General features: G+C 41.9%; 1 protein-coding gene across 1 annotated transcript in view; it reads left to right on the plus strand.

The window, feature by feature from the left end:
- Positions 1-11,093: 11,093 nt before the first annotated feature.
- LOC133914670 (uncharacterized) overlaps positions 11,094-15,326 on the plus strand; it is a 75,054-nt gene continuing 70,821 nt past the window's right edge. The window contains exon 1 of the mRNA XM_062357724.1: positions 11,094-11,290. Within this exon, the coding sequence (XP_062213708.1) occupies positions 11,094-11,290 (197 nt within the window). The remainder of the gene's footprint in view (positions 11,291-15,326) is intronic.

Here is a 15,326-nt window from a genome sequence, read left to right on the forward strand (position 1 = left end):
CTCTCAGCTATCCCATTCAACTGGGGTGAATATGGTGGTGTAACTTCATGGATAATTTCATGATCAGCACAAAATTGAGAGAATTCATTTGAGATATACTCTCCTCCGCGATCATCACGTAATCGCTTAATTTTCCTCTCAAGTTGGTTCTCAACCTCGGCCTTATAAATTTTAAAGTAGTTTAGAGCTTCGTCTTTTGTTTTTAGTAAATAAACATAGCAATAGCGTGTTGCATCATCTATTAAGGTCATGAAATATCTCTTGCCTCCTTTAGTCAACAATCCATTCATCTCACACAAATCAGAATGGATAAGATCTAGAGGTGCCAAATTCCTCTTTTCCTCTAATCCTTTAAAAGGTTTTCGAGGTTGTTTAGCTTGAACACACGATTGGCACTTTGATCCTTTGACAAAATCAAATTTCGGAATTAACTCTAATCTGGACATTCGAGCAATGGTGTCAAAACCAATATGACAAAAATGAGAGTGCCAAGAGCTGGTCTCGCAAATATTATTCATGGATGCAACATTCAAATTATAATTAGACTCAATAGTACTTAGGCGGAACAAGCCTCCGCTCTCATAGCCTTTACCAACAAAGTTCCTGAATTTAGACATGACAACTTTATTGGACTCGAATACTAACTTATAACCATCCCGACGAAGCAAAGAACCACTAATAAGGTTCCTGTTTATTGTTGGAGCATGCTGCACGTTCTTCAAATGGACAATCTTCCCTGAAGTGAGCTTCAGTTTGACCGTTTCCCATCAGGACAGAGGAGGACCGCGCTCCCTGGTAAGAGGAAAATAAGGAAATATCAGAACACACATGTATATTGGCACCAGTATCAACCCACCAATCTGTTGATTGTAATACTGAAAATACAACTGGTAGATTACCATACCTAGAAGATCCGACCTCATTGCCGTTGTTGCCAATAGTAACATTCACAGCCTTCTTGTTTGGCTGTCCATCTTCTCTAGTTTTGCGGTAGCGGCAGTTCTTTGCAAAGTGCCCATCTTTGCCACACACAAAACATGCTTTGTCCTTCAATTTCTTCTCATTGTTCTTCTTTTTGAAGTTAGTGGTTTTCTTTGGCTTTCCACCATCCTGCAACTTGCCCTTGTTCTTGTTGTACAAATTTTTCTCTATGATGTTTGCATTAGCACCATTTTCTGCTGCCGCGGATGTAATCGGCATGTCCTTTGCTCTTGCCTTTTCCTCCACATCAAGGGCTATAATAAGATCCTCGGTGGAGATCTCTTCCCTCTTGTGTTTCAGGCTAGTGGCAAAATCCCTCCATGATGCAGGAAGTTTGGCAATAATACCCGCTGCCACAAACCTATCAGGCAGGACCCAAACTTGTGATCTCCCCAACTAGAAGCTGTAACTCATGCGCCTGTGCAACTATCGACTTCGCAGCATCCATGCTGTAGTCATAGAATTGCTCACAAGTATAAAGCAAGCGACCAGATTCGAAGACCGCAAATTTGCGCTCAAGTGCATCCCACAACTCTGTGGGGTTTGTGTAATTCATATACACATCGTACAACTAATCTGATAACAAGGTCAAGATGCAACCAAGTGCAGTGTCTCTTGCACTCCCAAAGTTGGTATTCTGATCAACCGTGAATGGCATCTGTGGATGGATTACCCACAACAGTCCCAACGACATGATCCAAAACTTGACTCTAGTCTGCCATCTACGGAAGTTCATGCCACCAGTAAACCTCTCAGGTTTCATTGCATCCGAAGCACCAGCCATTGCTGAATAAGAATTAGCGCAATAAGGTTTCTGGAATGTTGGTAATATGCGCAAAAATCTAATTCCAGATTCTAAACAAAGGCATATTTTACAATCTATAACAGATGAACATACTTCTAACCCTAGCAGCAAGCAACAGTACCAAAAATCCATCAGTTTCATCAAGAACTCACAGTCGAGTTGATGAAGGGATGAAGTTGACGATGTGTCGATTCGCTGCCATGCAGATCGTAGATGAAGCAGTGCAGAGCGGTCGCGCAGGTGCGCTGCCCAGAAACCTTATTGCCATCCCTCGTGCGGGCTTCACGACGGCAGAGGCTCGGAGATACCGCTCACCCTCCAACCTTGTGCACGGCAAGGAGAAGGGCCGGCGAGATCCGGCAGCACAGCACATAAGACACTGATCTGGATGGGTGGTGAAGAAAATGTGGAGCAGAGAGATGTCTCCCCAAAAGCCTGGACGTCTCCAGGATTTGTAGGGAAATGGCTGCCCTCTTGGAGCCGTTTTCTCTCATAAAATTCCCACAATTGCAGCCTCTATAACTGACCAATAACCCTCAGAGTTAAGGCATTGATCGCGATTAAATCAGCTGATTATGGCATTGATCACAATTAAAAAGGGAGAGCAGCAAAAGGGCTTGTAATTTTGTGCTGCCACGTCACAAGTCACGCGGATATTGACGCGAAAAATACGCGAATATGCGCGCGCGCGTGCGTGTGAATATAGCAAAGTATACTCTCTCTTTCTCATTTTCTCTATTTCAAAGAGGCCAGAGAACTCAAGTATTTAACTTGGTCTGCATCCCCTTGCTTGGCAATACGGGACTAAACCTTCTTGCTTTGCATTCTCATGAATGGGCTTTAAATGGGCCACATTCCAACAGGTTATCCCTGCTGAATCCATTAGGGTTTGTGGTGAGCTGTGTTGATCAGGAGACTCTTGGGTTCCTTGCTCAGTTCCGGCAGGAACTACATATTCTGATCGTGAACATTGTTCACAGGTGGAAAGGAACTAGGGTTGGGCATGTACCTATTCAGGTGCAAGTTGATCCAATCTACTGCTTCTACTTTGATCTTTGGAGGATAAAAATTGGTTTGATATATCTTGCTGGTTCCTTTGTCGAATTATCTTAGTTTGCTGCTGTCTCGAGTTACCAATCTGAGAGTTGTTTGTTTGTTTCTCAGTTCTTTTGAACTAACCGCGACCTTTATATTAATTATCTTACTGCAATTGCGGGAAGAAATTTCTAGTTGCTGCTGCTGTGTGTGTTTGCTATTTGACCGAGAGGTGGAATTAAGGTTCAGATTCTTTAACCCTGTTTTCAGTTAAATTACATGTTGCTGGACTATCCAAAATTTGACAGTAGCACCTACTGTTAGCGTCGTTATTTGTGTCTTTGCTCTCTGTGTTGATTCCTACACCTCGCAATCATAATCGAGTTTAAGAGTTGAGCATAAGTTCAGAGCTGCTACTATTTTATCTGTGTAAAAAAATCAAAAGACATATCCTCGCAGTTTAGTACCATGAAAGATCAGCAAAATTTCGGGCATTCATAAGCATGTGCTCATCAGGCGCTGTGGTGGATACGAAATAGGAACTCGTGCTTATCACCTTCCATTGAGCCAACACGGACGTATTTGCATGTTAGCCGTCCGATATTCCTGGAATCCCTAGGGTGGTGATCGTGCAAAGGCTAGTTATTCAAGCCTGATACAAAACCCATTTGGCAAAAGATCCACCGTTCGCTAATTATTGTGAAGAAGCTACCCATGAAGAATAAGCAAGCTCCTCAAGGCAGGCTTTATATGAGAGGTTAAGTTTCTCGAGTGGTTGGCCAACCCATTTATGGAGCGAAAGGCCTATAGTAAGTGGAGAATACGCGTCAACTTCTCTATCCTCAACAAGGCTGTTCCCTAAGGATCCTTTTCCACTCCCAAGGATCAAGCAGTTGGTTGACTCGATTTCTGGGTGAAAGTTGCTTAGTTTCTTAGATGAGTACTCGAGATATCACCGGATTAGCATGTGTAAGGATGTTAAGGAGAAGACCTCCTTTATCACTCTGTTCAGCTACTGCTATGTAAAGATGCCCTTTGGCTTAAAAGGTACTAGTGTTACTTTCCAACATGGTGTTCAAATTACTCTCCATGACCTAATCAGAAGAATTTTGAAGCATACATTGATGATGTGTTGGTAAAAAGTAAGCTAAGGAAGATCTTCTCCTTATCCTACATGAAACCATCAATATTCTTAGGAAGCATCGAATAATGTTGAACCCTAAGAAGTAGTATGTAAGAAACCATCAAAGGAGACACGTTATTAGTGTCAGCTCCTTAGTACGCGTTACTAGTGCACTATTAGTGACAGGTCCAATGCCAACCCGTCACTAATGTGTGGCTAAGGCTATGACCCAGCCAAGACTCGTCACTAATGAGGGTTTATTAGTAACAGTGAGCGAACGACCCGTCACTAAAGATATTAGTAACGGGTTACATTAAAGTCCATCACTAATGATTCAGTCATTAGTGACAAGTATATAGGGCACACATAACTAAATGTAGCATACCCATTAGTGACTGGTTGTTATGAGACCCGTCACTAATATTAAAATAATTAGTGATGAGTCGTAGTTGTTACCATCACTAATGACAGATCATTAGTGATGGGTGCCCTAATCACCTATCACTAATTTTTGCCACGACCACTCCTATCTGCTCGACCACTCTTATTCGCACATTTCTCTCTCTCTCTCTCTCTCTCTCTCTCTCTCTCTCTCTTGACCACTCTCATCTCTACTCACGTCCACTCGCCTCGTCCTCCCGCCGCCACCGTTCGCACCTCGCTGCTAGCACTGCCGCCACCATATCCTGAATACGCCGTCGCCCCCCACTTCCCGCTAGGGTTAGGGTGATGGATCAAGGTAGTGGTGGGGGCCATTGTCGTTTCCGTGGTGGACTTGGATGGATTTCGACATCTCCTCCATTGGCTCACGCACCAGGCGTACACTACCTTCGAGGCGTTCCCCCACCGTTGTTCCCCGACTGGCTACGATCGAGATCGGTCATAGTAACCTCTTTTCTTTTTCTCCATATTTGTTTGGCTCACAGTAACACTCATAGGACACAACTATTTAATTGAGTTTATAGTACATTAGGCTCAATTCATATCATCCTATCATATAGGTGTTGAAACCAATCCTATGGCTCAAAAAGGTAATCCCTGTGATATGTGGTATTGTACCTTTGCTGCAATCCACTCTAGATGGAAGGAATTTTGTGAATCTATCTATCTCTTTTGACATACGTTCAAGGGGAGAAGGTAGTGAGGATATCACTATTAGGGCCTGTGCAATGCATCACCGATTTCATTATGCATTCAATAAAACTGTCGTTGAAGGGTGCCTGAAAATGCTTGAGGACCATGGGTTTATTTTTGCCTGACTACAACTATTTTTCAACAAAAGTGCTTGAGGAGGGCGAAGAGGATTTGGTTTTGATCAGTGATAGGCTTGCTCAATTCGATGAATATGATATGGTATAGTAATATGTAATCCGGTTGTTTTGATATACATGATTGTTAATGTGTATTATTTTCATAATTTTATTTTCTTTGCTTGTAGGATATTTTTGGTGACACCTTTGAGGCAATTAACTTTTATGCTATCTTAGATCAAGCCATGGAGCATCTTGGGTTAAGTTTTTGTGGCCCCGGAGTGGACTTCACTCCTGAAGACAACTTCCAGGCTGATATAAGGTTTCATTTAAATGGAAAAGAATCGGCTAATAAGACATTGTTTACTATCTATGGTAAAGCATCGGGTCGTCCATGTCAAGTGAGAGTGCACTAGTTCATGCGCTAATGTATATCGATGAATTACTAGGATACATTACTGTAGATTTTAACTATGTTAAATATCAGAGGTTACGTGCTCCGACAAATGCTCAAGTGTAATGATGTATGGATATTTGGATAAGTATGTAAAGTATACATAACTATATTATATGACAGGCTTGAGTGAAATTCAAGTTTCTAGATGTATATCTGTATTCTTGGCTGTGAAGACGGCTGCCAAATCCTAACATTGCTTTACGATGTCGTCCATCAAAGTTCAGTTTTGTTCTGTTGAATGGGATCTGTTGAAGTACTCTCATTTTGCATGCACGCCTCTGTTCTAAAAGTCGATCTCTTCTTGTAAAAGTCATTAGTGATGGATCTTAGTGTTTACCCGTCGCTAATGTGTCATTAGTGACGGGTATCCTTATCATCCGTCATTAATGTTAAATAATTAGTGGGGGTGTCTTTATAACCCGTTACTAATGTTAAATCATTAGTGACTGGTGTCCTTATAACCCATCACTAAATGCAGTCTTGTTAACTCCCTGGCGGGGCCATTTATTAGTGATGGGTTGTTATAAGAGCAGTCACTAATGGCTCACTCAAAAGTGACAGTTGTCCTTATAACCCGTCACTATTGAATGATGTTTACTGTTATTCTATTCACTGAGCAGCACGACCAGACAGTGTCTATCCATCGTGGCTGTTCGACAAAGGGGTGATTTTTTTAGCAATTCTGTTGAGGCTAAATCAAATCTCGGTGATTGAAGTTGGTGTCTATTCCTGCCCTTTGAAGGTTTGCCTCCTCCCTCTCCTCCTCCTATTGCTCATATTTGCATGGTGGATTCTAGGGTTTTTAGTTGGAATCAACAAGTTTGCTCCTTCTCTCAGATCTTGATATATATGGATTGTCCCCCTTAGTGTACATGCGTAACCTACGTCTAATGTTTGGGAGTGTTTGATTATAAATATGACTTGACAACTCGTCATATTTATAAGTAGATGCTCCCGAATTGTCCATGTACTTTGGACAGTTCGAAGATATGTGGCCCAAGTAGTAGGTTTATGTGCTCTTGTATGGTTCTAGAGAGAATTTTGGTGGCATCTTCATGTTGTTGTCTAGATACATACCCTCTCAGCTCGTTGTCGAGACGTGTATTTGGAGAACAGCGGAGAGGTGCTGCCAAAATTTTCTCCAGCGTACAAGAGTATGGAAACCTACTCGGGCACACATCCTCGAATGGGATTAGGACCTATCTTTGCCTATTAGAAATTAGTTAGGATCATTCGCCATAGATAATATGTATCATATTTGAATGTTAATTGTTGTCTTAATATCACTAGAACACACATACACACTTAATTTAGTTAAATCGAGTTAGAATTTTTATACTTATTCTACCTTCTCTGTCGTTTCTATTTAGAATTAATATTTTTTCAATTGGTAGATGGTGGACTGAAGTTTTATGTACCTTGATTGCCGTACTTGTAACGAGTACATAAACGGGGTGAAGTCTTTCTTGATTGTCGCGGTGGCGGATATGGAAGGTCAGGGTAAAACGGCAATTTGGTATCCATATTGTGATTGCAAGAATGAGAAGAAGTTCCCGAAACCTGATAATGTGTACAATCACTTGTTAAGGCGTGGATTCAAAGAGAGATATCATGTTTGGAACAAACACGGTGAGAAAGGCCTTAATGAAGGGGAAATGGATCAAGTCCTTCCGAACGGTAGTACAGATCAAGGACTCCCTCTAGCCAGTGATATGGATGATTATCTCAGGAACGTAGACATATTAGGATTCAATGATGACTACGTGGATTTTGTGGAGAATGTGGGCCAAATGGTGCATGATGCTGAGGGGCACGATGAGTATAGTGATGGTGACTTTGCCAAATTCCAGGAACTGGTGCGAGACTCGAAGACACTATTTTATTCTGGCTGTAAGGAGAAATACACGTTGTTGTTTGCAGTGCTTACTTCTGCAATTGAAGCCAACCCATCATTGGTCTGATAGGAGTTTCAAAGCATTGTTTCATCTACTGTCTATGATGCGAAGAAGATAGTTTGTCCTCTGGGATTGGAGGTAGAAAAAATACATGCATGTGAGGAGGATTGTGTCCTGTTTCGTGGAGGTTATGCAAACCTGGATCAATGCTCTATTTCTGAAACCCATCGATACAAGCATAAAATGACGGTAGCAACAAGGAGGAAGGCAGTAAGAGGAAAGGGCCTTATAGAAAGGTGATATGGTATTTCTCTATAATTCCCTGTTTTAAGCATTTGTTCCAAAATAAAAAGGAATCCCAATTGTTGCGGTGGCACAAAGAGGGTCATATGTATGACGCAATGATACGGCACCCCGCAGATTCAGCTCAATGATGAATCATTGATTCCACATATGGGTGGTTCGCTGAAGAATTAAGAAATATTAGGTTTGCTATGTGCATAGATGGCATGAATCTATTTGGTAACATGAGTACCTCACATAGCACCTAGCCTATTGTACTATCTATCTACAACCTTCCACCTTGGTTTTGTAAAAAGAGAAAATACATTATGTTGTCGATCTTAATTTCTGGTCCGAAGCAACCTGGCAATGACATCGATATGTACCTCAGGCCTTTGGTGGATGAGCTTAAAGCACTCTAGTCTGAATGCGTTGAGGTTTAGGATCAGTGCAAGTGAGAATACTTTACCCTACATGCCATGTTGTTCATCACCATCATTGATCTGCCAGCACTTTGTAACTTGTCAAGACAGAGTAAAAGAAAAGGTGAAGCTTGCCCCTAATGCTTAGATGATACTGAGAGTATGTACTTGAATGAGTCAAAGAAAATAGTGTACATGCGGCATCGATGTTTCTTTCCAAGGAACCCCTAGTACCAAAAAAGAAGTCTCAGTTTGACGGCACAAGTGAGAAAGTGTCACCAAGGTACCCCTGTTTTCGCTTGCCAAGGCATTTCAGCGGGCAAGATGTCTATGATAAGGTTAAGGATATCAATGTTGTCCTTAGCAAGCGAAAACAATCCTCCACGAGTGATGAAAATGGGATGTGGAACAAGAAATCAATTCTTTGGGAGCTTGATTATTGGAAATACTTAGACGTTCCTCACTGTATTGACCTCATACATGTAGAGAACAATATCTGCGATAATCTCCTCGATACAATGCTCAATATGAAGGGGAGAATAAAAGATCATGAAAACCCATAAACTGACCTTGAAAAAATGGGCTTAAGGCTGAGCTTCATGTCAAGGATACAGATAAAGGGAAATTCCTACCCCCATCTTGCATCACCCTATTGAAGAAGGAAAAAAAAGAATTTTGTGAGTTCTTGCACAGTGTGAAAGTTCCCTTCAGTTACTCATCCAACATTAGAAGACTTGTTTCGGTGAAAGAGCTAAAAATGGTTGTCGGCATGAAAACTCATGATTGACATGTGATGTTGACGTAGAAAATTACAGTTGGAATTAGAAACATGTTGCCAATTAGTGTTCGAGAGGCTATCATGAGCCTTTGCCTTTTTTCAATGCAATTGTTCAGAAGGTACTCGATCTGAAAGTGCTAGACGAGCTAGAAAAAAGACACTTCGAGACTCTATGTCTTCTCAAGATGTATTTCATTCCATCCTTTTTTTATATTATGGTCCATCTCACTGCTCATCTTGTGAAGGAGATTTATTTTCTTGATCCTATGTTCCTGCATGAGATGTATCCATATGAGCAATTCATGGGCGTTCTCAAGTCGTACGTTAGGAATCGAGCTTTTCCTGAGGAGTGCATCGCGTCGGGTTACTATACAGAGGAGATAGTTGAGTGGTGCGTTAATTACATGGACCCAGATAACCCAATTGGTGTGCCTCAGTCTCACCACGAGGGTAGGCTCGCAGGGCAAGAAATTCTAGAGAAACATGCAATTACTCCTGAGTCGAAGTCATACGACCAAGCTCATTTTCTCATGTTGCAACAAATGAGCGAAGTGTCCCCATATATTGATGAGCACAGGCAGTTTCTTCTTTAGGACAATCCGTGGCGGACCGAAGCTTGGCTTGCGAAACAACATATGCAAAGGTTCAACACTTGGTTTTCAGATCAAATCAATCAATCAAGTACTCCTACAAGTGATTTGGTCAGGAAACTAGCAGCATGCCTTATATACACAATTACAACATATAAATGGTACAATATAAATGGTTACACATTTACACGATTGCCCAAGATCAGAAAAGCACATACCAGAATAGTGGTATCCGTATAGATGCTTATGATAACAACATGCATAGGAGCACAAACTACGGTCAGATAGAGGACATCTAGGAACTATATTACTTGGGATTCAAGGTACCCCTGCTTCAGTGCCGTTAGGTCTGTGGGACAAAGGGTATTACGAAGACAAGTATGGATTCACTAGCGTTAATCTCAAACTTACTGGATATAAGGACAAACCTTTTATACTCGCTAAACAAGTTGCACAAGTGTTTTATGTGACTAATACGGCAAATAAGAAACTTGATATGGTTCTCACTGGGAAAAGTCTAATTGTCGGAGTTGAAAACATGGTTGATGATGACGAGTACAATCAATTTGATGAAATCCCACCTTTTACTACAGCAATCATGCCATAGGTTGCATAGAATGAGAAGACTCCATACCTATGTTCCGACCATAACGAAGGGATCTATGTCAAGAAAGTATGAAAATGGTTGCCACATGCCAAATAAATTTCAATGTAACCTCAAATTTGTAATATTCAGTTAAGTCTGAATTTGAACGTAACCACAAATTTATAACATTTTTAATATTTAGTTAAGTTTGAATTTCAATGTAACCTCAAATTTGTGATATGTTTGCAGGAGAAGACGGCTGCGAAATCCTGACTTTGCTTCAGGATGCAACCAGTATACAGGTAAATCCCTTAGAGGGATGAGCACATTAGTGATAGGTGAGAACTTCACGCATCAGTAAGGATATAGATAGTGACGGGTTAATTTACCACCCATTACTAATGATCGAATCCTAGGACGGAGAGACCCGGTCATTAGTGACGGGTCGTATCTATAACCTTTGTCACTAATTATATGTTTATAAATAACGGGCCCATGAACCTTAGCCTCCGATTTACACATCCTAAGCTTCATCCTTGCTGCTGCACCCACCACCCTGCTCCTCTAATCCAGCATTGTCTATGGCCGCCCAATGATAGGGACCTGACATCGATCATCCTTGGTGCCAGCACTCGACGATGACTACATCGATTGGGACCTCTTGATGGTGGAGGCGAAGGAGGAGGATGAGAAGGAGAAAGCAATTGACAACGATGAGGCGATCGCTAGCACCCTCAATGAGGCGGAACTCATCAGCGAAGCCAAGGGAATGACGGAGGCCATTGTCAGTGATGAGGCCATCACACACCTCTTCGCGGAGGAGGTGGAGATGGGTGGCGACTCCTACACCGACGACGGCGAAGAGGAGGAGTAGGAGGGGGTTGAGGAGATGGGCGGTGACTCCGACACCGACGAGGTGGAGGAGGAGAAGGAGATGGGCAGCAACTTTGACATGACCGACGACGATGAGGAGGAGGAGGAGGATGAGGAGATGTGTGACTCCAACATGACCGATGAGGAGGAGGAGGAGGAAGATGAGGAGATGGCCAGTGTCGGTGGCTACTATGATGATGACACTATTGAATTGTAATCCATTACTTACCTAGGTTTATGGTGGTAATCCGAATTTAGCAATTTGGATTTAGCACTCTTCTTTTGTAGTCTGAATGGGTATTTTTTTTGTGTAATTCAGACCTTCTTTTGTAGCGATGAACCTACTTATCCTAAATTAGTGAAAAGGTCAGTTAATTGGAAAAGTGTGTTAAATTGAGAATGCAAGTGAGATAGCTAATTGCGGACATTTTTCTCATCATCAGATTATCTTGCTGCCAAATCTTGACTTTACTTCAGGATGCAGCCAGTATACATTTAAATAGAGGGATGATCATATCTGTGATGGGTGATAACGCCATGCGCCACTAAAGAGGTCATTAGTGATGGGTTAATTTACCATCTGTTACTAATTACCAAGTCTCAGTGACTGGGTGGTAAATCCACTCGCCACTATGGCCCGATCATTAGTGACGGGTGGTAAATTCACCCGTCATTGTGACCCAATCATTAGTGACAGGTGGTAAATTCACCGTCACTAATGATGTGTTTATAAATAACGGGCCCACAAACCCTAGCCTCTGATTTTTCCTAAGTCCCACCACGCCCGCTGCCCATTCCTCCTCGCTTCCTTCTCTTGGTCGTCCCTGAGGCTGCTGTCGTCTCCTTGTTGTCCCCATCGCCCTCCCCGACGCTATCTTCCCCTGCACCCTTGTCCCCAACTACCCTGACGACGAGGAGCCTACACCGTTTTTGCCTCCTCCCCAACGAGCACCCCGATGCTGAGGATCCCACCACTGTGCTCTGCGCAACCATCGTCCTCATCCGCCGAGATAGGCCTCCCGTCGTCCCCTCCTCACTGACGCCTGCCGCCATCGTTCTCATCTGCCATTGTGAGTAACTTTTGTGCATTTTTCCACACTATGTGTGCCAGGGGTGAATGCAAATGGTACGTTGGATTATATTACTCAATGATAACAATGGCTAGGTGAGGTTGTGTGTGACAGCATAGTCTACTTAGGTGCGACAATATGAATTTAGTAGTTTAGCACAGATGAACTAGGCGCGCTGTTATCTTACCCATTTAACGCTTACTATTGAATACTTAAACTCTATGTGTTCCTAATTTTGACCCTTGAGTTGCGATTTCTATGTAGTATTTACGGTAATATAGGAGATAGAGGGTATGTGAATCAATTGTTAGCAGTTTAGTACAACCATTAGAATTTTTGCTTTTGAATATGCATAAATATGGAGGCTGCAGTGCATGCTATTCTTGGGAATGAATTAAGAGTGCGCTGTCACACATACCAATGATATGAGATAGCCAATTTGGCGTTTGGATGGCGACATCAGTCGTAACTCACTTTCTGAGTGTAAAACCTGATAAAATAAACATGTTCTTGATGTCAATGTTTACCTATTTTTATTCTTGCTTATGTTCAGTCATGACAGCACACAATAATTCTTATTCTTTTTTATCTGCTGTTGTATATTCTTGTCACTAATGTATGCATATTGCACAACAAGTTCATGATGGTTGAAATTAAATTTGTAAGAAAATCCCAAAAATGAATTTAGGCTGTGTAACCTATTACGTCGTCTCCCGTTTGGGAGTGTTTGTTATAAATATGACTTGGCAACTCATCATATTTATAAGAAGATGCTCCCAAATTATCCATGTACTTTGGACAGTTCGAGGATATGTGGCACGAGTAGTAGATTTTTGTGCTTTTGTATGATTTTAGAGAGAATTTTGGTCGCATCTCCCTGTTGTTCTCTGGATACACACCCTCTCAGCTCGTTGTCTAGATGTGTATTTGGAGAACAGCGGTGAGGTGTTGCCAAAATTTTCTCCGGAACCGTACAAGAGCATGGAAACCTACTCGGGCCATATATCCTCTAATAGAATTAAGAACTATCTTTGCCTATTAGAAATTAGTTTGGATCATTTTCTTTAGATAAGAAATACATCATATTTTCATAAATTCGTATAGAAGTGAATATAATTACTAAGACTTATACAATTGTATCTGCATATTCGTATCTACTAGATGTCTGTCAACGAGTCATCGAGATCCTCTAATGAAATACAAGATCCCAGTTAGATGTCTGAGCAACCAGGTCCTAGTGGAGCAACAGTATGAAAGCTAATGGCACAAGAAAAGTGGCCGACTGAAAAGATCATTATCACAGAAATCGATGATGACGGCATGCCTATGGAGAAGAAGGCCCTGCAGATGTTGCAGAAGCTCGCATGCCTTAATGCTCGGGAGAGGGTGTCATTGACCCTTCCGAAGTTCATTGACCTCATGTTGGATCAAAAGAACGCCTTGTTCAAAGATGGTGTCAATACGTTTCTAGAGTTTCCGAAGATCATAAAGGCCAAGGCTTGCAGGGCTGCTATGAAAATGATCGCCAAACTTTGGACAAGCCACAAGAGCAAGCTTGTGAACGAGTATATGGCAAAAGAGTTGGAGCCCTTCAGCATGTACCCATATATTAAAAGAGAGGATTGGGAAGCTTTTGTGGCGTTGAAGAGCTCTAAGATGTTCCAAACGGAGAGTTTAGCAAAGAAGCAGCTTTGGGCAAAGAACAACATGGGGAAAAGGGATAAATGGCAGGCGGTGGATGCAAAGTTAGACAACAAAGGCCACGAGAATCCTTGGTTGCAATTCTTGGGGCAATCACAATCGTATTTGTGCACGAGGGGTACCCTGCCAGAGAGTGGAGAAATCACCTTCAAATCCAGCAAAATTGAGACAGTCGCTCAAAAGGTGAAAGAAATAGCAACCCATTTCTCCAAAGGTTCATTCACCGGGGTTAGGGAACATGACATGCTCTCCACTGTGCTGGGAAACCATGAGCACCCAGGTCACGTTCGAGGTGTATCCAGTTCCCAGGGCTGGAAATTAGACTTCCCTGAACACGTTGGAATGTATAAAAAGAGAAAGAGGTCGGTCCCAATAGCTGTGGAAGCATTGACTGAAGGTGATATGCCCTGGAGACAATCACAGAGATGATTGTATCACACATCTATGTTCATGTACTACCAAATAATGTGTCATTCCAAAAATGACTATCATTTACATTGATTGGCAAGTATGTGACTTATTTATGAAACTCTTTGTTTATATCATGATGTTATTCTTAGTCGATCCCTAGTCACGTATCATTGTGATGATACATAATACCAGCACATGTATTGATCGATGATCACATTTCATGGATCATAGGTATAGAGATACTAAGTCAATAATGTGAACATTTTTGTTAGAAAATATGATGTTGGATAGATCCACCTTGAGATACTATTGGGATTGTTATTTATGATGTACCAATAGCTGTTATCTTAAATGGTGTACCTGGAGGATCCTTAGACCTGAGATCATCGTTGGTTCCCAGAATGTGTAGCGGCATACTTTGAGGCTGCCAAACGCAATTCTGTAACTGGTAGTCATAAAGGTAGTTTTTGGGTTTGTCATAAAATATGTCGTGGGGTGTGAGCAGTCAAGATAGAATTTATCCCTCCTTGATAACAGGAAAGATGGAATTTGCCCCTCCTTGATAACTGGAGAGATATCTCTGGGCCCCTCGAGGTTGTTGGATCGAGAAAGTGCATGGCCATGCAAATATGATTAAACAGTTAGTCATGATGAATCCATTACTTGATCGAGTGAATGGTCGGCTATCACAAGGGTGGTACATATCTCACCTTCAGCTTGACTGGTATCGTGAGGCGAAGGGATCAGTGCATGTGTATATCAAGGTTCAGCCGATATGATCTTTTGTGGATACTCGGGAGTCAACATGTCCAGCTAGGGACCACTATTAATTTCGGTTTGGAAAGGGTTTCTAAGTTGTAGCTGTTTGTACATGAAATTAATGAGTCACAAACTTAATGGGTTGGAACAAAACATGCAAATTTGATTCGTATGTGAGTTTTGATTGGATTGTGATCCATGAGATGTTAGAGTCCTAAAAGGCTTCAACGTGGGAGCCCATTGGCGAGCTCTATATAAGGAGAGGCGTGGGTAGGGTGTGCTGGGGTTAAGCCACTTTGAAACCCTAG

Source organism: Phragmites australis, chromosome 4 (genome assembly GCF_958298935.1).
Source record: "Phragmites australis chromosome 4, lpPhrAust1.1, whole genome shotgun sequence".
Lineage (NCBI taxonomy): Eukaryota > Viridiplantae > Streptophyta > Magnoliopsida > Poales > Poaceae > Phragmites > Phragmites australis.